Genomic DNA, 22,348 nt, shown 5'->3' on the forward strand with positions numbered 1-22,348 from the left:
TCACCTCCTCGCCCTCTGTGTGTGCATGGTCTGTGCCCTGTAAGGCAAACCCCCTCTGCTGGACGTCCTGGCAGGGGATGGGCTCCCAGCAGACCGTCACACTGACCTGTGTCTCCGTGCCCTGCCTGTGGGGGGCTGGGAGTGTGTCGATCCAGCTCTGTCTGGGGTAAATGCAGAAGCCACGGCTGCCTTAACTTTGTTTGCTGGCAGGGGTGCAGGGGGCTGAGTTCATGCTTAGCTGTTACCTCTTAGTCTGCCGAGTTTGATTCCCTGACTCCTGGTGATGCCCAAAGTCTGGTACAAACAGGCTAAAAAGAGTTGTTATGGACTGCTGAGCAAACTCCTGCTGCTTTTCATGTTGAAGTTTGTTTCCTTGTTCCTTGAAAAGCAATTTGTTACTGGGCAAAACTAGTGTTATCTTGTGCTGTTTAACTGGAGCATCCTGATGCTGCCTCAAGTGGTTTTTTGCTTTAAAATTGATTCTTTCTTTCTAGTTGACTTGTTATGAGTGTCTTTAGTGGTTTTATTGGTAGTGAGATTTGTGAGCTGGGTGCTGTGGCAGGTACTGCCTGGTGATTTGGAGCAGTGTTTGGGTTCTGTTTGATTTTTCTCTTTTCCTGGAGCAGAGCCTTAAGATTGGTAATGTTCTCTTTCATATCCAAGCCTGCTTCCACTGAGCAGCTGTTTTCTCTTAAAGAAAGCTCTGATAATCTGCAGAGTCACTGAGCAGCTGTTTTCTCTTAATGAAGCCCTGATAATCTGCAGAGTCAAATCAAGAGATGGGATGAAGTGATTTGATCGGCATCCTTAATGCAATTGCTGGTGTCAAGCTCTGCTGAAGGCTGACCTCTCCCTTGGGCTGATATTGAGGAGAATCTCTTACTCCAGGTGCTTGCCCCATCCCTGGAAGTGTCCAAGGCCAGGTCCTACAGGACTTGAAGCAACCTGGTATGGTGGAAGGTGTCCCTGCCCATGGCAGGAGGTGGAACAGGATGAGCGTTAAGGTCCTGTCCCACCCAAACCATTCTGGGATTCTATGAATTTTTCTCCATGCTCCTAAACTTTGCTGTGTGATGTTTGATTTAATGTCCACATTGGGCAGCTATTCTAGGGCCTTCCAAGTTTTCCAGCTGGAAACAGCTATTGCTGAATGTGGCTGAACATGTGCAGCATGAAAGGTTCGTGTAGGAACTCCTGTTGTGGTTCTGCTCTGTAAATGCCTTTTCTCTGAAGGCAGCTGGCTGATTAAAAAAACAATCTTCTAACCAGGAAACATTACCTTTTAAAAATGTTTTTACACTTGCAGATCATGCTGCCTGCATTTGTATTCATTCAGCTAGCTCAGCCTGAGTAAATAGTGATAAATGAATGCATTCTTCTCTTGAGATGACTCACAGCTAGTCATGCACGTGGAAAAAAGAAAATCTACCACAGTTTTGGGTTAGATTGAAAATGTCACTTATTTTCAAGTAGATTGAGCAGTTGTAATAGGGGCAAGTATCCACATTAATTAAATGAAAACAAATTCACGTGTGTGGTTTTAAAATTTTTTTTCCCAACTGAAGTTAACGTAGATATCCAGGCCATTTGCCCTTTAAAAGCAACTTTCCAGCAGCAAAGAAGCAGCTCACAGCTGTAACAGGAATTCTATTGCAATAGCTAGGAGCAGTCTAAACAATTGCAATGATTCTGGTTCAGTGTTTATGCCTTTTAACTTCATTTCTGTTCCTTTTGGAGTGAGGGGGAGAATGGGTTGAGCGGTTTTATTAGGGAAATTCATTTTCTGTGTTCTTTCCAGTGAGAGCAGTGAAGTTCTGCAGTACACAGCAACTGCAGCTGAGGATGTGGAGAAGGTAAGTTTTGCTTTTCTGGGAGTAAGTTTAAAAGATTTCCCTTAGTTCAGTGAACTTTCCCCCTCTTGGAGGGTTATTAGCAGGGTAACGGAAGCCTTTTGCTTGACCAGTATTAACTTTCCTCTCTAGCTGTTGTTCCTGAGGGAAAGAGCACCAAGGTTTTTGAGACTCTGGACAGGTTTTGGGCCCATTTCAGTTCTAGGGATAGATGTCTGTTAATAACAGTAATATGATGTTAACTGGATAATAACAATCCTACATGGAAACTTGCCAAGGAATCATGTCCACTTGGGAGGAGGGAGAAGAGACTTGCCTGTGGGCTGTCTCCAAGGGCTTTTGGGTCTTCATCCTAATGAGGTGAAATTTTAACCCTACTTGTATACAGCCCAAACTCCCTCTCCTCTTATGTTGCATGCAGTGTGAGCTTGGCAGAGAGTTGAGTAATATGTACATGTGTGTGGTAGCCTGTACCTCATTAAGCTTATTAGCATATTCAGAGCATGCATTTTAATATTTAACTGCTCCTAATCAGACTAAAATTACATTTTTGCCTGAGGTGTCCCTCAATATTCTGGTTATATGGCTCTGTGAGGCAGAAAATATTGATGAGGACTTCCCTGGTCCTAAAATTAACACTCCATTTTCCCCCATAGGTGCAGTGCTGCTTGTCTCTAGGCCTTTTGGTTCCCTTTATAAGACCTGGGTTGCGTGCCACATTCTGGGTACTCTGCTGTTGTGGATGGGTTTTTGGGTGCTCCTGCACTTGATAATAAAGGTTATCATTAATAACCAGTAGGCCTGTGGGACAGTGTGGGTTTATACCCCTAAAAAAGGGCTGGTGGCTTCAGTGTGACAGCAGATAATAAACAGAAATAATACACAAAAAAATCAGGCTAAAATGACCAAAAAAGCTGAGGTTGTGATGTGAATATAGAGAATCTAGAGCAATTAATTTATTTTTTTCTGGATAACAACATAGAAGCAAGGATGGGAGTTGAGAGCTGTGGTGTTTCAAAATGGGTACTTGGTGAATTAAAGGAAAAGTTGGAATGGGGGTTAAATGCCTGGTTTTTTTTCCCTGTCCTCCTCTTTGGACACATCTCCAAGTGGTCAGAATAAAGCAGGTTGTTTCCTTCTTAGATTTTTTTGTAGTAAACCCCATTGCTAGAGATTTGGTTTTAATCCTTTAAATCAGGGTTTAAAGTCAGTCTAAAGCTCTTATTGTTCAAGGAGCGACTCTCCTGAGCTCAGCAATCTTGTCATTGCTCTAAATAGGGTCATCAGATGCACCAGTGGAGTCCTTAATTTGCTTGGACAAATCTGGGAAGGATTATTATTTGGAAGTTAAAGTATAATGCCACAGAATGATTAAGGTTGGAAAAGACCCTGTGAGATTATCCAGCCCATGATGTTGTCATTGTTGGTTGTTGGTGGTAGATACTGATACTTGGAAGAATTCAGTTGTTTTTTCCCCTTTTTTTGTTCAGATTCAGTTTCCCTTTGGGATGACACAGAAGAAATTTGGAAATGAGGGTTGGCAGGAGGGCTTTGGCTTGTAAGGTGTGTGTTTACACAGGTGTATCCTCTTGACAGACAGCAGTGTTCATTAGCCCACTCCAATCTGTTTGCTTAGGGATTTGGGAGCTGAATTTTTTTATGGCCTTATAGTTTAATAACTTTTGGGTTGCTCAGAGCACACATACACAGCTTAGAAACGATTTTTTAAGTGTCCTAAAAAGGTCAGTTGGGGTTTCCTGTTGTAATTAACTTTGGTTGTGGTGGCTGAAGGGGTAACGAGTGCTGAAATGAGCTTCATTAGGATGTTTCACACTTGTTTAGCTTGAGGGTAAAACTGGGAATACAAAGTTAGCTGTATGTTTAATTTCTTTTAAAGCCTTGCATATTTGCTGATAATTCCTGGGTGGATGCCAGGTCATTCCATATAAATTAAAAAGTTGTTCTTCTGTCCTGGTTGGGAAACTGATGCCATTGTTAAGGAGCTGCTGGGTGAGAGATCTTCTGATGTGATGGTAACAGTGAGCAAAACTAATTTGAATACAGATTCCTTTCCCCCTGTAGCGTATTGTGAGCCCATTGTGGCAACTCTGATCAGTGCTGTTACCAGGTTCAGAGAATTTCCATAGCTTTGCTGTGGAGTGGAGAAGGAATTGCTTTTGTTCAGCTTGTCAATTAAATAGTTCAAAGAAATAATGGTTGTTTGAACTAACTTAATTTACACCTCTCTTCCTCTTATCTTGGAGTTATGTTGCAGCGGTTTGTGCCTCAAAAGTGTTTATTCACTCATGTCCAAATAATTATTTGTTACCATGAAAGTACTGATAAGAGTAGATGTTTATAGTTTAAGTTACTTTGTAATAGCACTTGGTTATCATTTTTTTAAGTAGTAGTAGCTGGGATTTAATGTTTGCAGGAAATAATTACAGTGCATTTAACATAAAGAATTCAAGGATTTTTTTGTTTATCATTCTGTCACTTCATTGCTGACATGTGCTCACCCATCAGTGGGTTGACAATGTGCCATGAGGAATTTGGTCATGACCTCAGCTTTATCCTTTCCCCATGGAAAAGGTCTCTGGAAAGGGATGTTTGGAGGTGTAAGAGTCCACTCCTTCCCAGGTTGCTCTGAGGTGCTGTCTCCATCTCATCAGGCACCTGAAGTGCATTTTCCTGACACTAGGGCAGGTTTCCCTCAGCTCCAGGCAGCCAGGTGTGATAAGCAATTACCTCCTGGAGCAGCAAAGATCTGTTTTCTGATGGAGCCAGGCTGTAAGTGAAGCTCAAACCAGGGATTGATAAGTTTGGGGATGCTGAAGGAATGATTTGCTGAGCTGGCATTGCTTATTTGAAGGGTTATGAGCTGTGAGTGTTACCTTTCCTTTCATGCACGGATGGGTCCTGCTGGCTGGTGAAATCCTGAGCCCTTGGACTCATCACTGCAGCTCCTGCAGGCCTGAGTTTTCCAGCCTGAAGTGTGCCTTTGTTTCTGTGCTGTGAACCACACAGCACTGAGGCAGATGCCACATGTGCTCCCCCGCCTGTCTCAGAGAATGTGTTACTGAGCCTCTCTGGGACTAAAACCGACCACACTTTATTTTTGTAACAAAAAGGAGTTAAATTTAGACTTACCTCCATTTCTTCCTCATTTTCTCTTAGGGGTGAGGTTGTACCTTCTTGGCTTTTCAGCCCCAGTGGCAGGTTAAGGAGTCATGTCTTGGATCTGGTAAGAATTTGGCCACAAGACACCTCTCAGCCAGTTGATTCCCTGCCATCCAAAGCTGAAAGCACAGGGTGTTAGGAGGTCCCCCACATGTGTGCCCAGTGCTCCTGGCAGGGCCACAGCCTCAGAAGTAGAACTGGAAGATGATCATGTTATCTCTAGGCATTTGCCTTGTTACTACAGCTTTAGCAGTGAAGCCTTTCTCATTTGTTTAATAACCTGTTTTGGTTATTTCATTGGTTTTTGGACCCTTAGTGAGCTTTCTTTTCTGATTCCAGGTAATTGAAGACATCGAGTACCTGAAGTTTGACAAGGGGCCATGGGTGGAGCAGGATGATGTTTCTTTCCATCACTTGAGACTTTAGTAAGTGTGATGTTCTCCAGCCACTGAGCAATCAAATCCCAGGGAAAACGGTCAAAGCCATGAGTTTTTAAAGGTGGGGTTATGTTTTGTAATACTGGTGCTTGGCACTGGAATGTGATGTAGCATTTTTGCTGCTGATTGTTGAGACAAGAGGCTCCAGACAAGTTTAAGAGTGTTTTTTTGTCAAAGATCCTTGTCTGCCCAGTTGGAAGAGATCAGACTCAGACACTGGAAAATAACTTGTTGGAATAGAATTTAATTTGCTTTAATAATTCTTTGCAAATGCATCATATTTAATTTGTCCGTTTGTTTATATAAAATACAAATATGTATATAAAGAATATAGCTGCATTTGTAAGGCTGTTAATACCAGAAATGAGACAGGCTCCTCATTTTGCTGCAACTTCATCTTCATATTGAATGTGCAGGTGGAAATTTCAGTATAGTTACATTCTTAAAACAAAATGTAGGAGTTATATAATTTTCATTATTTCCTGGTCATCTCACAGGTTAATAGAAACACAGATTTTTAAACTGAGCATGTACTCCTAAGTTTGTGTCTCTGTGACAGGCATTGGAGAAGCAAGTTAAACTTTTTTTGCAGAGTTGATATTTCTTTAATTTTACTTTTCTGTGCTGTTACTTTAAATACCTCCTAAAAATAGAAATAATGCTTCTATTGTATGGTTTTTCTACCAAGGAGTGAAGGTGGATTGCAGAAGAGCAGTTCTGGGTGGTGCCTGAGAGGAACAAGTCATGATTTGGGTGCATTTTATGTGTCAAAGATGAGGTTTCTTTGTGTAGTAGTTGGAGGATAACATCTGGTGACTTAGGCCCTGAAGAATTATCACAATCAGACTTCCTTTGAATGAGGAAATAAGTTACTTGTTTTCCTGTAGCTCCACACTACTAGTGCAGATATTAGGAAAGGATTATTAATTGTGATGAGTAGGAGGGAGTTGAAGGAAACCTTACAATTAGAGAAGTGTGTTAAATATTGTATGAAAATTCTATTTCACAGTTTTAGAAGGGAATAAATTGCTTTAAGGAGTCAATTTTTCATTGAACCTTGGAGGGGGGAAGTCTCCTGCACAAGGTTCTTGTCATTGTAGGTAATAAGAAATTATTTAGTCTTTTGGCAAAAACGTGGGGTTGTTTGAAGATCCCAGAATGCAATAAGCTGCTCATTTAAACCACAGAATCATAAAATACCCTGCATGGAATGGACCTACATTAAGCATTGAGCTCAATTCCTGCAGTTTGCTTTTGAATGTTTTCTTGTGCTGGGCTGTCAGAGCATGGATAAAGGGGTGCAACACATCCTGAGCCAATCCTGAGCTCATGCTTCACTCAGCTGAGTGAGGGAATCCTGAGCAGTGTCTCGGGCAGCCTGGGAACAGCCTCTTTGTGAAAGTGTGTGTTTGGGCATGATCTTCCCCCATGGTAATTCCAGAAAGGCAGGGAACCTGCTGCAGGTTGGCCATATTGGAATTGTGTGCTGGATTCAATGCCCAACCCAGGTGTGAGTCCATGGCCCCTAAAGTTGATGCTTTTCTCCCTTTTTCCAATGCCCAAGGAGCCTGTGTTCCCCACAGCTGAGCAGGTGTCCTGTGCCTGTGTGAGTTGTTCCTTTGGAAAGCAGTTTTCCTGCAGGGTCCTGGATTCTGCTTATAGGCACATGCTGCCCTCTCCTGGGTGTTCCCGGCAGGCTCCAACAGCTCTTTAGGATCGTTTAGGTTGGAAAAGCCCTCTGAGAACATGGAGTTCACCATTCTCCCAGCACCACCGAGCCCTCCGTGAGCCCATGTTCCCAAGTGCCACACCCACATGGCTCTGGAACCCTTCCAAGGACAGTGATTCCACCCCTGCTTGTTCCAATGCCTGACCACCCTTCCAGTGAGGAAATTTCCCCTGATATCTAATCCAAGTTCTGCCCTGCTTGGTTTTCCATCTGCAGTTGCTTCCTTTGCTGACCTCCTGGCTCTTGGGGCTGTCAGCCCTGCTGTTCTCTTCCACCCTCAGCTTGTACCAGGAGGCCTGGGAAGGGTGAGCAGGGCTGAGGAGGACTTTGTATTGCACATGTGTAGGGTGTAATGCATGGGAACCCCGGCAGGGCCTCTGAGTGATTAATGCAGCTAATCAAAGCAGTGAGCCCAGCCCGTGGGCGATATTTGCCATCTCTTGTGTCGCTCTGCCTTGCCCTGACAGCAAGCAGGCCTGGGCTGGGAAAGGAGTTGGGATGAGACACAGCCAAGACTGCTGACCTCAACTGTTGCCATGATATTTTAGTGAAAAAGCCTCTGCTAGGATTTTTCCTGTCCTGAGGAGCTGAGAGCCTCAGGAAAGAAATGTAAACAATAACTATCTGCTGCTGTGGAATGCCACGGGTGCATCTTCCATTGGTTCATGTGGATTGTTTTCAATCAGTGACCAATCACAGCCACTTGTGCCAAGGCTGTGAGCAGTCACAGGATTTTTGTTATTCATTCCTGTTCTATTCTTGTCTTTGTAGCCTTCTGATCTTCTTCTGTTTCTTTTAGTATAGTTGTAATGTAGTATTTTAGTGTAATATATAACATAATAAATCAGCCTTCTGATGAAAATGAAGTCAAGCCTCGTGTCCTCACACAAGGGGTTCTTGCCGAAACAAGACTCAACTGGCCAAAGGAATATTCCATACCATATGATGTCAGTAAAATTCCTAAGCAGGAGGCAGTTTTGGGAGGTGGTGATTCCTCAGAGACTGGCTGGACATTAGGCTGTTGATGGCCTTTGCATCACTTCTGGGCTTTTCTTATTTCTTTTTCTCTTTCCCTGACTTATTAACTATCTTTAGCCTGACAATTTCCTAAATTTTGCCTTATTCTCTGAGAAGGGGAGTGAGAAACTCGATGATGATGGCTTAGCTGATGACTGGTGTCCCCCAAGCACAACCAACTGTAACAGAAAGTATTCTTTAAAGCAGTGTCCAAAGTAACATTGTAGCTATTTTCCTCCAATTAGTAAGATTAAGGAGGAAATAAGGTTGTGGGATCTTGGTAAAAGGTTGAAAAGAGCTGCATTTGTGGCTTGGAAGCTGGAGGTGTCTTCAGAGGATGTTCTTCACACTTTCCCTTCCTCTGCAGCTGCCAAGCCCAACAGAAACCATTCTGGCTTTAAAATGTCTCAGGGAGCTCCTCTGCTGCCACTGCACTGTCTCAGGCGTGTTTGCATCTGGGCCCTTCGCAGTGACACTTGTCTGTCTACACCTATTGCACAATGAATGCATTTGGGAGGAGGGGCTGCAGGCCGTGCGGCCTTGCCTGTGTTATTTATCAGCTCGAGGGGGGAACTTGCTGCCCTTGTTGCCTCAGACAACTGCACAGCTAAATCTGACCTGTCCCTGCAGCTCCTTCAGAGTCTGGCAGTGAGGGAGAGAGAGCCTGCAGCTCTGCTCCCAGTGTAGCTTTGCCTAGCAAGGGGAAGAAGTGTCCCTGATTAAATGTCTGATTGCAAACAGCAGGACTAGAGGGGCTGGCAAGAGACGTCTTGGACCTGGCTTTGAAACTTATGTTATGGAGGCTCCAAAAATCTCATGAACTATTAATTGTAACACTTTTGGCACTAGAAGCTATTTTCTTTAGCACCTTGGTCATAGAATCCCAGAATGGTTTGGGTTGAAAGGGACCTTAAAGACCATCTCATCCCTCCCCTTGCCATGGGCAGGGACACCTTCCAGTATCCCAGGTTGTGCCAAGTCCTGTCCACCCCATCTTTTTGCTGCAGTTGAAACACTTCTTTTGTGATTTCTTCTTTGCAGTGGCTTTTGTAGGTTTGAAGAGCTGTTGTTGCACCTTCTCCCCTTTTCTTGCAGACCTGCTTTTTTCAGATTTTTTTTTTTTTGTTCTTGGTGTTGATGTGTTTGCTTACCAAAGGAGTGGCTGTGCCTCACCTTGGCCATGCCATATCTGTTCTGCCTGGCTAAATGAGGGAATTGGAGTCTCTTTGGCAGAAGGAGAGATATTAATTTCCTCTATCAACATAGAACTTTGTGGAATGGTTTTGTGGTGTTGGCTTTTAGGCCAGTGAATGCTTTTAGGTCTCTCTTGTCACTTGAGTTTTTGTGCCTATGCCAACATCACATGTTAAGAAATCACAGCCCAGGCTATGCAAACTCAGGTGTTTTTTGTTGGGTTGCCTGGTTTTATTTTATTTTTTTCTAACCAGTTTCCTTCCCTTACCCGACCTTGCACCTTTGGCAAGGTGCTGCATGCAGAGAGCTCCTTCAGGAAAGTCTGGTGAAAGGTCAGAAAAGAAAAAATAGTGATAATTTTCTGCTGGGGGAGAGAACAAAAATGAAAGAAACGTAAAAGGTGTCTGTAAATGCTTCCTGCTGAGCAGGGAATTAGTCCTGGCAAGTGGCTGTGATTTTTGTGGTTAGACATTGTTGTGGCAGGTGTCTTTGTGTGTGCTTCTGCTTAGTATTCCAAATTATTTCTGAAGGTGCAGAGAACATGGAGAAGCCATCAGTAGCTCTCATTATTTTCTTGTGCAAAGAAGTTTTGGGAGCAGAAAGTTTGTCATTTGGCCTTAAGTAAAATCAATTGTACCTGGGAATTTTCCTTTCCAAATGGCCACTTGGCTGAGATTCGGGAAGGAGTGGATTCACTGCAGAGGGGATGACCACAGAACCTTATTTCTGTGTGTGATGTTATGCTTCATATCTGCCTGGACTCCCTTTTGTGCCTTCCAGCACATGCAATACACATTTAATGTTGTTGGAGTTAAATATTGTTATAGTTTATAGGAAGCATCTTTGGTGTTGATCCTGATCTTGGAAAAGGGCATTTATCTTCACCTTCTCCCCTCTGAACTTTGACTGGATTATTGTATTCCCTCACAAACCTGTCTGTAGTGGGATAATTTACAGAGTAAATATCAGGGTATGTTAGCAAACCAGTTCACTTGTTGGAGCTCTTCACTGCTGGGAGGAAAGGTCACAAAATTTATGATTTGGGGGTAAAAATAATTGCTCAGAGATGATGAACTTTGCTTTGCTCAGGGCATGTGCTTGATGTGCATGTCAGTATTTGCTGAGAAATGTAATTCACTGAAAGCAACCCAATTTGCAGAGTTTCTGGTGTTGAATTTAGGGTTTGGTCAGTGCTGGCTGGAAAGGGATGTGTTTTTGCCAGCCACGTGCAGGTGGCACTGTCGGCCTGTGGATAAGCACAGGCAGCAGGAGGATTTCTAGCAGTTTCTCAGGCATTTTAAATTCGGGATATCTGAAGTGCTGGTACTGTGTGCAGAGTGGTGGATCCTGAGATCCATCACTGGAGCTGCTGCAGCTTCCTCCAGGTATTCCAAGGCAGAACGCTGGAGGCACTGCCTCCTTCCAGACCCTCTCACTGTCTCAGTACTGGTCCATTTAGGATGGGAATTTAGCAAGGTAGCATGTGACATTCAGTAAAACCACTGGTTTTTACACTGCTTTTATAGAAAGCAAAAAAGCCAGAGGGGATTCATGGAGAAGGGTCCCACGAATGATGGAACATCTCCAAGGAGGATGAACCTGGGAGGGGAAATGGAGAAGCAGGAGCAAACTGGAGGCAAGGATGAGGGGCAATACATCATAGATTTGTAAGGAGAAGGATAAATGTTTGAAAAACAGCCCAAATCTTTGAAAGCTTTATTTTACAGAAAAGTAGCTCTTTAATTATAGAATGATGATAATGAATCCTGTAATGGTTTGGGTTGGCAGGGTCCTTAAAGCCCTGGCAGTCCACCCCCTGCCATGGGCAGGGACACCTTCCACTGGCTCAGGTTGCTCCATCCCAGCTCCATCCAGCTTGGTTTGGAATATTTGCAGTGATGGGGCAACCACAGCTTCTCTGGGTACAATGCTTGGCTGTTGCTGTGGCAGGGAGTGAACTGAGTGCTCCTTTTCTCCTCAGTGTCCAGGACAAGACTGGAGTGCTGGATTGCGTGTCCATCCCGCGCTTCATCCCCGAGATCACCATTGGCGGCTCTGAGTACGACAAGATCTACTACGAGTACCGGGCGGTGAGTGGGGCTGGGGACAGCTGGGGACGCAGCCAGGGCACCCCTCGCTGCTGGGGACAGCTGGGGACGCAGCCAGGGCACCCCTCGCTGCTGGGGACAGCTGGGGACGCAGCCAGGGCACCCCTCGCTGCTGGGGACACAGCCAGGGCACCCCTCGCTGCTGGGGACAGCTGGGGACACAGCCAGGGCACCCCTCGCTGCTGGGGACAGCTGGGGACACAGCCAGGGCACCCCTCGCTGCTGGGGACAGCTGGGGACACAGCCAGGGCACCCCTCGCTGCTGGGGACAGCTGGGGACACAGCCAGGGCACCCCTCGCTGCTGGGGACAGCTGGGGACACAGCCAGGGCACCCCTCGCTGCTGGGGACAGCTGGGGACACAGCCAGGGCACCCCTCGCTGCTGGGGACAGCCAGGGGACATGGCCAGGGGGCTCCTCTCTTCTGGGGACACAGCCAGGGGGCTCCTTGCTGCTGGGGACACCCTGCCTGCCACCCTCCCACCAATTGCTACTGGGAACTTGTGCATTTTGCCCAAATCCTCACCTTTTTTGAAGTCTAGCTTCCCCCCAAGAGGAATAAGGAAGCAAATGGTTTGTTTCATAAGCCGATTCATTTTTTGGGGTTTTTTTTTTGTCTTTAGATGTGGACTGAAGGATAAATGGTTTTCATTTGTTTCTGTTTCTTGTGCCCTGATGAGTCTGTGACCTCTGAAATCTTAGAGTCCCTTAACTCAAACAAGAAAATTGGAAACCCATGGTGACTCCTTATTGAATGCTGAGAGAGGGGGTGTTTTTTTAGAGAAGGAATGAATGCTGCCTCGCTTCCCCAAAGTGCTGTTGCTTTAAATAAAGTGTTTCTGCACGTGGGCACACATCCAAAGCCTGTTGTGCCCAGTGCTCTCATACACCTCATGCAGGCTCCCACACAAGGTTTTAATTAGCTCCTGCCTTGCTGCTTCTGGAGACAGCAGCTTCCAATCCCCCCGGAGCTCTGCCCTCGTGCTGCTCAGTGGTTCCCTGGCATGGGGTCTTCTCCCCCCACATGGGGCTTGCCTAAGGCCCAGGTATTGGAAAAGCTCCTTGGAGAAGTTGTGGAGGTGATGATAATTAATACTGAATGGCCAAAGCTACAATTGAGCCTCTGTTTTCCAGTTGGGTTGAAATCTTCTCTGCCACCATGTCTTACTATTTTTCAGGCAATCCTGAAGACAAAGGGAGGAATATACGATATAAATTGTTAGAAGCCATGATTTGCATAATCCAAACCCTATAATTTTTCTTTTCCTGGTAGTATACAGTCTCTTACTGAGACTAAAATGTAAGCTACAGATTTATGGACTTGTTTGGGTACTGAGCTATCGATGTTTTCTTCTAGAATAGACACACTATTCCAATAATTTGTTCCTCCTCGACTGGCTGTGTTGTGAAGAGACTCCTGGGTTCACACTGTTCTGCCTCATTTGAGATGTGACCTTTCTAGCTTGTAAAAGGGGCTGAAGCTAAAGGTTAAAGCAGCAGAAAGCATCTGAGGTTATCTAATGGATTTGAAAACTCCCTAGTCCAGCTGAGAAATTGCTCTCAGAACTTCCTCCTCCTTGTTGTCACATTCTTAAATCCAAAACTTGAAGCTCAGACTCGGAATTTTTGGAGCCCTTCCCTCCAAGAGCTACTTGTGCTGTGCAGCACAGATTTGAGCAGGATCTGCTGCATGACTTGTCTCTAGCACACAGCATCCATCTGCACTTCCTGTGCCTTTCTTCCCTGAGATGAGAGGGCTTTTTTTGGGCTGAGATGTCCCTTTGCAGTAGAGCTGGGAATTACTGAGGCTGCCTGACACACAGCTAGATGTGACCTCGGTGCTGTGTGCTGAGAGCCTGGGGTGAGACTTCTGAAAGCCTTTTTTCCTCTGGCTGTACAGCAGCACATGCCTCTTTGTGCTGGCAGGAAACTGAGAATGTCCTGGCTCATCCAGTAACTGGCTGCCAGGAGAAATTTGTGACTTGCCTTGCAGATGTAGCAAAGGGATGCTTAGGAGTGGGAATATGGGTACCTGGGAAGGAAAGCTGTGCTCTTGGATTGCTCTGCTCAGTGCCAGTTAGTTGACAGCTGAAGCTGAGGGGGGGGGGGGGGGGGAAACCACTGCCAAAATATAATCTCCCTTCTGCAGTCTTGTTTATAGGCCCTGATTCAGGAAAGTGCTGTGGAAAGTGATAATGTCCTTTGGAATCAGGAGGAGTTGCTTGTTTCAGGAAGTATTCTGTTAAATTTAGGCTACATTAATACTAATTTTCTCTCTTCTAAATGCTTGGATACTTGTAATCCTTCAGTGGTGTGGGGGGTGTACAGGGATGGTGCACAATGCAAAAGATGCTGAGATTTCCTGTTTTCCATCAGCTACTGGAAGGGAAAGCACAAAGCCAGCCCCACCTGTTGTTTAATGTCCTGAGGATTGCATTCTTTGTGCTGAAACTTTGAAGATCTGGTGTTTTTTTTTACCTTCCAACTTTGTTTAGCAAATGAAGGGCTGATTTTTTTTTTCTCAGGCAAGGCTCCTGTGCAGAGGTGATGGAGCAAGAGGCTATCCAGCACAGGCCCAGAGAGCAGATGAGCTTCCAGACATCCAGATTTGGGCTGGGAGGTTGTTGGGTCTGTAAAGAAGGAATCACAGCCCCTGGCTTGCCCATGGCTGTGCAGGGATGGTCACAGCTGTGCTGCCACTTCGGCATTTGAAGAAAAAGGGTTTAGCCTGACTTGTAAGTAAAATTTTAGGCTGACTTGTAAGTAAAGGCTTAATTATGGGATAATTACGGAAGTTTAACTTTTCCTTGTGGGAAATGCTTGCTTTTAAAGTTGGTGTAATGATGTTTACCACATAAATACAATGATTTGCATAGGGGATTTTTTCCCCCTGTAACTACTCATAAATCCTTGATCTCTCCAATAGGCAGCAAACTGCTGTGCTTTTCACAGCTCCATGCACACAATTCATGCTGCCTAATAATGGTGGTTTTCAGGGAGTTACAAGTTCCAGGTAGAAGCTGGGTTTTGTTCAAAATATTCATTAGAAGCAACCAAGAAGGAGGAGAAAGGAACGCTCTTCAGAGTTCAAGATTTTAGCATGTGTGCCTTTCTGTGAAATAATGAGATGGCCACATACAGTTCTGAATACTTGAAACTCACTTTTTTTAATGTATAGCCTCTAAATTTCTTCTGTAAGGGCTCTTTTCATGTGTGAGGAGGTGGCTTTCTGCAGCCTTCTTATACCATGAAGTCCTCTGCCAGGGTCCAGCAGCTCTGCTCAGGCATTCAGAAACTTCTAAAGACGCTCTTCTGGCAAGGGAAAAGCAACCTTTCAGTCAGGTTCTGTAGATCAGAGATAAGCACGTTTATTCTTCAGGGGAGCAACATTATTTTAGGAACTGTCAGACTAGTAAAGGCTTGACTACCCTTTTTTTCCCCCCTTAACAACTGCTGTATCTCTCTGCCTTTCTTCCAAGTGCACACAATCCCCAGGGATAATGCTCCAAACTCACTGTGCACCCTGTGAAGCTGGAGAGCTGGAGCACTTAGGCAGATGTGTTTGCAGTGAAGATGAAAACAAATGGCTCTGTTTAATGGAATCAGTGTACTTAAATAATGTGCTGGTGTACTTCACACTCCTGCTGCATCTCCTGGAGTGGGGAAAAACGGTGTCTTTGACGTGCGTGTGCTTTTCTATGTACATAAAAGTGCAGCTGTTTGCTGGAATTTGGAGAATCAAAGAATCACAGAATGTTTTGAGTTGAAAGGGGCCTTAAAACTCATCCCATTCCCACCCCCTGCCATGAGCAGGGACACCTTCCACTATCCCAGGTTGCTCCAAGCCCTGTGCAGCCTGGCCTTGAACACTTCCAGGGATCCAGGGGCAGCCACAGCTTCTTTGGGCACCCTGTGCCAGGGCCTCAGCACCCTCACAGGGGAGGATTTCTCCCCAGTATCCCATCTAACCCTGGCCTCTGGCAGTGTGAGGCAATTCCTCCTTGTCCTGTGCCACGGAAAGGTAAGACAAGGCTCTCATTTTAATTCCCTCCCTGTTTTCCTTGGTGGAAGACTGCTTTTGTAATATAGGGATGCTGAGCATGAGGCAAGGAAAGCTTGAGCAGATCAAAGTCCTGGCTGCTGCTGTGAGGTGCAATCCAGCTCCTTCCACAGCAGCTGCACAGCTCAGTTGCCTTGCCAGACTTAATCTTTGTGCCCTGCTCCTCATCCTCCTCCCTCCTGCCCCAGGGCTTGGGAATGTGTGGCTGGCAGGGTCCTGCAGTCCTGTGTAGCAGCAAGCAGAGAAGAGGGAACCAGGATGGAGGGGAAGGGAATCCCACACTCTTTTCCCAGGCTTTTCATCACTTTTTTCCATAAGGATGCAGCCTTAGGAGGGAAAACCCTCCAATGTCTGCCATGCCTGCATGTTGGAGGTGGTTGCAGGGCAGTAGCTGTGAGTGGTGGAAGGTGAGCCTGCAGCATGAGTCAGCTCTGTCCCACAACCCAACACTGAGAGTGCTGGAAGAGCTTGTGTTTGCAGTAGGAAATCCCAGCCAGCCCCAAAGGGAGGGCCTTAAGGGAAGGCTCCCCAGGTTTGAGGGGCCCATGAGCTGCTCTGGCCCTTCTTGGTGGCTGTGGGACTGAAGGTGGCTGCTGGCAAGCACAGGGTTAGCAGGGCCCTTAGCTCCCCATCTCTGCTGAGAGTGCAGTGCCCTCTTCACATAACAATCTCCTGAAAGAGCTACAAAAGGAATACTTGAGCTTTCAGAAAGCCAGAGTCTGGATCAACAGCAGGATCAACTCTTGCCTTTGCAGGAGCAGGGAGCTTAGGATATCTTTCCTTCTCCATGTTTGCGATCGTTGCCATAGCTGCTGCCTTTGATAGAACCTTCTGTTCTCTCCTGCCATTTTTTTCTTGGCTTGATGAAGCTTTCATTCTTTTTAGGATCAAGATCTCCTTTCCTAATTCTGTTTTTAAAGGAGGTGTTTGACAGCTGTAATGCCCAGCCCTATCTGCTCTTGAATCCAGGAAGGAATGAAAACAGACCCACAATAAATTAGAAGAGGCTTCATTTCATGGGTTTTTTTCTGTTTTATCTCTGCAAAAGTATTTTAGCCCTTTCTAAAGTAACAAAATGTTGCCTAGCTAGATATCAGTAAGACCAACACAACCTGAGGAATAACAAAAACCTGGGTATGACAGAGCTGTTGCTCAAGGATACCTGGATCTGCTCCTCTTCCCACCTTCCCACTTCTCCTCTGCTCTCACCAATCCTGTCCATATGGGGAGAGTGTGAGAGCATCGCCTCTTTAGGAACAGGCAGCTTTTCCACCCTGCTTGGCCTGAAAAGTATCATGGACAGTTGGCAGGGATATCTATCCCAGAAGCAGTAGGGAAGGAGCCTGACAGACCTTGTAAATGTCTCAAATCTTGGGTTTGGTGGTTGTGTCTGTTTTATTTTAGGTGATGGCCCTGCTGTCCCAGGCACTGGGTGCTTCTGTGAATCAAAAAGACAGTCAAATCTCACTGGCATTAAAGTAATCCATTTTCATCTTGATAGTCTGTCTCTGTGAAAGGAAACACTTCTTTATGTGGGAGCACATCCCCCTTTCTCAAACTCCTCTTAATGCCATACCTGTGGCGGGATGTGATCCCCAGGGTACATGTCTGTTAAATTAAAATTAATTGGAATATAATTTAATAGAGGGGTAGCATCTCCATGGATCTTACACTGAGAAGTAGAGCTAGTTTGAGGTGTTTAGCTGTGCTGTGTGGCTTGGATTAGTTCCTTGGCTTTTCCCTGCACTCTCTAGTGGATAACTGATCCTCTTAGGGGCGCTTCTCTTTCTAAAGGATTTTTGTCTGTTTTTTAGTGAATGAATGAAGGGCAGGACAGCAGTCATTGAACAGTTCCAGCAAACTGGAATTGTTTTAGCCTCAATTTAGCGAAACTTTTGGGTGCTCTTGTATTTTGGGCTGTGATGGATGTTAACAGCATTGAGGGTTTTATTTGAGTAAGGGATGGCAGGAGTGAGGCTGTACCAAACATCTGTGCCAGGCCTTTGGGAACCAAGCCATGCACACCTCAGATGTGTGTTTGGAGGGGAAATTGTTCCCCTTCCTTGCTTTAATTGGTGCTCTGGAGCACAGGATTACTGATGCTGGAGAAGATCATTGAGTCCAGCTTAAACCCAGCAGTGCCAAGACCACCACCAGCCTGTGTCCTCAGGTGCCACATCCACATAGCTTTTAAATCCCTCAAGGGATGGGGATCCTGGGCAGCTGTGCCAAGGGTGATAGCCCTTTCCATGAAGAATTTTTTCCCTAATACCAATTTCAAGGTCCCCTGATGCATTTTGAGGCTGTTTCCTCTTATCACTTGGGAGGAGGGTCTTGACCCCACCTGGGTGCAGCCTCCTTGTGTGTAGCTGTGAGAGGAACCAGAGGAGGAAGGAGGAATAATGAGTGGTCAGGAACCAAACCCTTCCAGAATCCAGCCAATATCTGCAGCTCCATGGTCCTAGATTCTCTCTGATTTTAGCTGTGTGCCTACAACACTGTCAGCCCTTTGGAAGTGAGGATTTCTCCTGCAGTCATGTCCTCCTAGCAGTGATGGAAGGGGCTGTTACTGTGCCTGTTCTAAACAGCTCCGGGGTATTGATGAATGAGCCTGAGCTCCCAGAGCAATGACTCTGCTTTTAAGTGCTCTTTGATCAGTGCTACTCCAAGTAGGCTATTTATAGAGCTTCTGGAGCTGTGGAGCCCAGCTATCAGCAGGAATAGAAGGCAATAATGGTAATTCTGTTTGTTCCCCAAAGGCTGGAAAACAAGGCAGGCTCCTCCTCAACAACCTTTCCAGGTGGTTACAGCTCTCCAGAGCTCTACCTGCACGTGCCTGGTGTGGAATGATCTGGAGCAAGCAGCTGGCTGGAGCTGCTTGTTGCTCTTCCACAGCCTCTGCTACTTTATAGGGCTTTTCATCATGTTTATAGTTTTGACAGGCACTTCTGTGGCAGGTTCTTAATTTAACTGATGAGATGGTCTTGTTTTCATCTCTTTTCCTGATGCTCTTTTAAAATTGAGCAGTTTGATGCCTTTGAGCTGGCTCTACCTTTGGGTTCAGCTCATTTCAGGAGTTTTGTGCTCTGTGTGGTGGATTTTATCTCATCCCTCTGGAAATAATCCTCACTGCCAACTTTTGGGCACTGTAGAGTGTAATGCAGCAGGCCAAGTCTTCATTCTCACTCAGTTTCCATGGAGTGGAAAAATCTGTTCCTTGGTGACCTGGCTCAGCCTCGCCTCCTGCTGCAGAAATGTGGGGGAGCTCTTGGGGCTGCCTGGTGGGACCTCTGTGATCATAAAATTGTGGAATGAGTTGGGTTGGAAGGGACCTTAAATCTCATCTCAGCCCCCCTGCCATGGGCAGGGACACCTTCCACCACCATCCCAGGGTGCTCCAGCCTGGCCTGGGGCACTTCCAGGGAGCTTTTACTGCAAGAGAAGGTGAATATTCTGTCCCTTTCTGTTGTCTCAGCTGCTGGCAAGTCCCATAGAGCTTTTTCCTATCTCCCTCCCATCATCTCTTGCAGCCAGGCTGCCCAGCCTAGACAAACCCAGCAGCCTTAGGGCTGCTCCTGGATTTCCATCCCTGCCCTTGTGCTGGCCAAGAGCCAGCCTGGGAATTTCAGCTGGGTGCAGTTTGGAGCACCAGCCTGACCAGAACTAGCACATCTTATCCCTTGCCCTGCATCCCCACATCTTCCCTGGTGCTTCTACCACTCCTCTCTGCAAAATCCTATCCGTTCCAATGTGCAGCTCCATTAGTGCAGTCGCAGCTGGAAAACGTGGGATTTGAACAGCAGAGTTTGGCAAAGTGGCCTGTGTCACTTGTGCAGCTTGTGCACAGAGCATCAATTCCCATCCTCCTGCTTCCTAGGTAATATGGGAGTTGTTTACTCTGCTTCCCTCTTCCCTTTTTTTTTTTTTTTTTGGCTGTTTTGAAAGCTTGGCTGTAACAAATCCCCAAACTCTCCTGCCTTTGCCAAGGCCCACTGTGAATGATGGAGTTATGGGTGAATACTTATAACACTTGCTTTGATGTCTTGCATGTCTTTAACCAAAGGCACACAGGGAATTTGTTTTGGACAATGAATTTGAATTCTGTTGGCGTTGATATTGTAGCTTTTTAAAGAGGGCAGATGGACCCAGAAACAAAACTGTAAACTGCTGTATTTTCCCAGAGATCTCCTGTTGCTTTAATAATCTACTTATCTGGGAATCTCTTCAAGTATCAAAGGGCCAATTACGTGCTGCCTGGAGAGGACCAGGGAGAGCTGTTTTTGTGTCACAGGAGGTCTCATGTCCTCCCTGGCTCACTGCTGGAAATCTGTGGGGCAGAGGTAGTAATAATAATTTATTTTCATCTCCCATCTCCTCTTTGCTCAGTGGGGGGAACTCTCAACAGGACTGTGTAGTTTCTGCTGATGTTTAGACAAGACATTAAATGAAAAACCTCAGAAAAACTGATCACAAATGGTTTGTGACAAGGCAGGGTGGGAAGTGTCTCGTGGAGGAGGTCAGGTCTTCTGTCAGCTTAATTTTTAGGGAAAGAAGTGTCTTGTTTTTTGACATTCAAGTGAATATAAACACAGTTCCCCTTCCTCAAAACAACAGGCTTCATCTTTTATTAAATAGTTCATTTTTGTGGCCTGAGTAGAGATTTTATCAAGACTGCATCTTGCTTCTCTCTGCAGGGGCAGCTGTCCCTGACAGGATCCTCTTACATGGTTTTTTGGAAAAGAAAAATCCTCAGGACAAGTCTGGGGTCTTGTGTGAAACCAGTGTTTGTTTGGAGACAGAGCGGATGATCTGTGCTTAATTATTTGGAGAGGCTGGCAGCAGATAGCTTATTTTTAAAGGAAGAGTTTTATTACAGCATCTTTGCTGGCTTCAGCCTTTCTCACCAAATTCATTGGCTTTTTTTTCTGGTGCTTTGCTTCTCTGGTCCAGTATTGGGGCTCAGAGGTGTTCTGTTCCATTTCTTTTTGGTTCCTGGAGGTAGGAATGGATGTTCTGGAGATGGATTTTGCTTTTGGAACCAGGACCTCACCATCTCTGGCATTCCAGGTCGTGGCCAGTACCTCCCTAAGGGTGCTACTTCAGCACTGAGACTCACAGGCAGCTGCTTAGGTCCCAGGGTCCTTGCAATTTTGGGTAAAGGCTTCAGAAATCTTTGGGTTTTCCATCAAAAAGTGGTTCCTGACTTTGCTGATGAAGACAGGCAGATACTGTTTTTGCTTTAATGAAGATAAGTTCAGCTCTTGAAGGCTAAATCTGCAGTTTCATTTGAACAGTTTAATTTAATGTGGTAATTAACTCAGTATCTCATGCATGAAGTGTTTCGTATATTTAATAACGTGTGTACCTATTTTGGAATGAGATTCAGTTCCTCTCCTCCATGATACAGTTAGGGGAGCCATCTTACTCAGGCTGGGAGGAGCTGGATGAATCCAGGTGGAACGTGGTGCTGGGATCATTGGCCTCATTTTCATACATATATTATGGTTTGTATAGTGGCTTTTGCAGTCCGTCCTTCAGCTGCACAACTCAGTCTTTTCTGAGGGCCTGATTTTCCTGTAAGTTTTATCATTCCACTGTAAAAAGAGTATTTAATGTTCTGTAGATTCCACGAGGCACTTCCGAACTTTGAGGGGGGTGACCAGAGTTCTGACTGAGCTTTCTGCTTTCTTTAGCTCCCTGGGCGCAAGTACAAGGCAGGCTGCAACGCTGACGTTGGGGACAAGTGGATCTGGCTGAAGTGAAACCCTGCTGAAATCCTGCTGCAGCCCTGGCCAGGAGGGACCACAGCACCTGAGGGAAGAGGAGCCACATTCAGTGCACCTGCTCCACATCACTTGTGTAGCACCAAGGAAACATGCTTAAATCATTTCCCATCCCCAGCAGGAGGGAGCAGACTCCCAGAAGGAAAAATTACTTTATTCTGTTTTGGTTTTCCCTGAGGAACTCAGGGATGTTGGATAGTCAGTGTGGGATAGCCAAGTGAGCTGGGGCAGGCTCAACATCAGAGCTGAATTTTCTCTTCCTCAAGACTGTGGCACATTATTACCCAGGATTAGTGTTGTTCTGCTGATTCAAGAGAAATTAAACCTGTACCCTCCTGGCTCTCACAAAGTTAATTTCTTGTTCTGTCGTGCGTGGTGTTCTATGAGCTTCATTAGAAGCAGCAATGTGTTCTGAAAGGCACTGACTGGACCCTCAGCAAAGCATAAGAAGTTCAGTGAGAGATGGAAATAAGTTATCTCAATTAATACAGTAAAAATCTCTGCTTAAAGTTTTAAAAAATAGTCAAAATAATTGCAAGCAGTTGTACTTGCAGCTTCTTGCTTTGATTCCACTACAGAGTGAAATGTTTGTTGGGTATAAAATACAAGTGTAATTATTATTTTTGCAGGTCCCTGAAAGTCCAAGTTGGAAGGGTTTTTTTTTTTAAAGAAATTTATTCATTTAGTATTAGTCACAGAAATGAGGTACCTTGGCATTGGTTCAAGCACCACTGTCCTGATTTAGGCTGCAGTTAATTTTGCATTTCCAGCACAGGGCTCCCTGCTTCAGTCACTGAGGAAAAGGGCTGCTAGGCATTCCAGAATTTAGGGCAGTGCCTTGGAGTTAAGCAGCCAGATCTCGCTTGTGCCCCTTCCTGTATCAAAACCAGTATGAAGATCCTTAATGAGAGCCTTGGGGGCCTGGTGAGGTACTGGATGGAGGAGCTCTGGGACAGAACTGTGGCTTTTTTTGCTGATCCTGTAGCGCTTT

The 22,348-nt window shown here is 45.5% G+C and overlaps 1 protein-coding gene across 3 annotated transcripts in view; it reads left to right on the plus strand.

Moving 5' to 3' along the window:
- The window catches only part of NDUFA10 (NADH:ubiquinone oxidoreductase subunit A10), a 28,161-nt gene extending 6,450 nt beyond the window's left edge, over window positions 1–21,711 (plus strand). Inside the window, exons 8-11 of one of the 3 annotated variants that reach the window (XM_064433400.1) lie at window positions 1,799–1,853; window positions 5,370–5,455; window positions 11,389–11,497; window positions 14,040–19,813. In XM_064433400.1, the coding sequence (XP_064289470.1) occupies window positions 1,799–1,853; window positions 5,370–5,455; window positions 11,389–11,497; window positions 14,040–14,150 (361 nt within the window). In that variant the 3' untranslated portion in view covers window positions 14,151–19,813. Of the gene's footprint in view, window positions 1–1,798; window positions 1,854–5,369; window positions 5,457–11,388; window positions 11,498–14,039; window positions 19,814–21,267 lie in introns of those variants that run through there. The other 2 variants (XM_064433401.1, XM_064433402.1) reach the window with 2 other exon arrangements.
- The last annotated feature ends 637 nt before the right edge of the window (window positions 21,712–22,348 follow it).

This window comes from Passer domesticus, chromosome 10 (genome assembly GCF_036417665.1).
Source record: "Passer domesticus isolate bPasDom1 chromosome 10, bPasDom1.hap1, whole genome shotgun sequence".
Classification (NCBI taxonomy): domain Eukaryota; kingdom Metazoa; phylum Chordata; class Aves; order Passeriformes; family Passeridae; genus Passer; species Passer domesticus.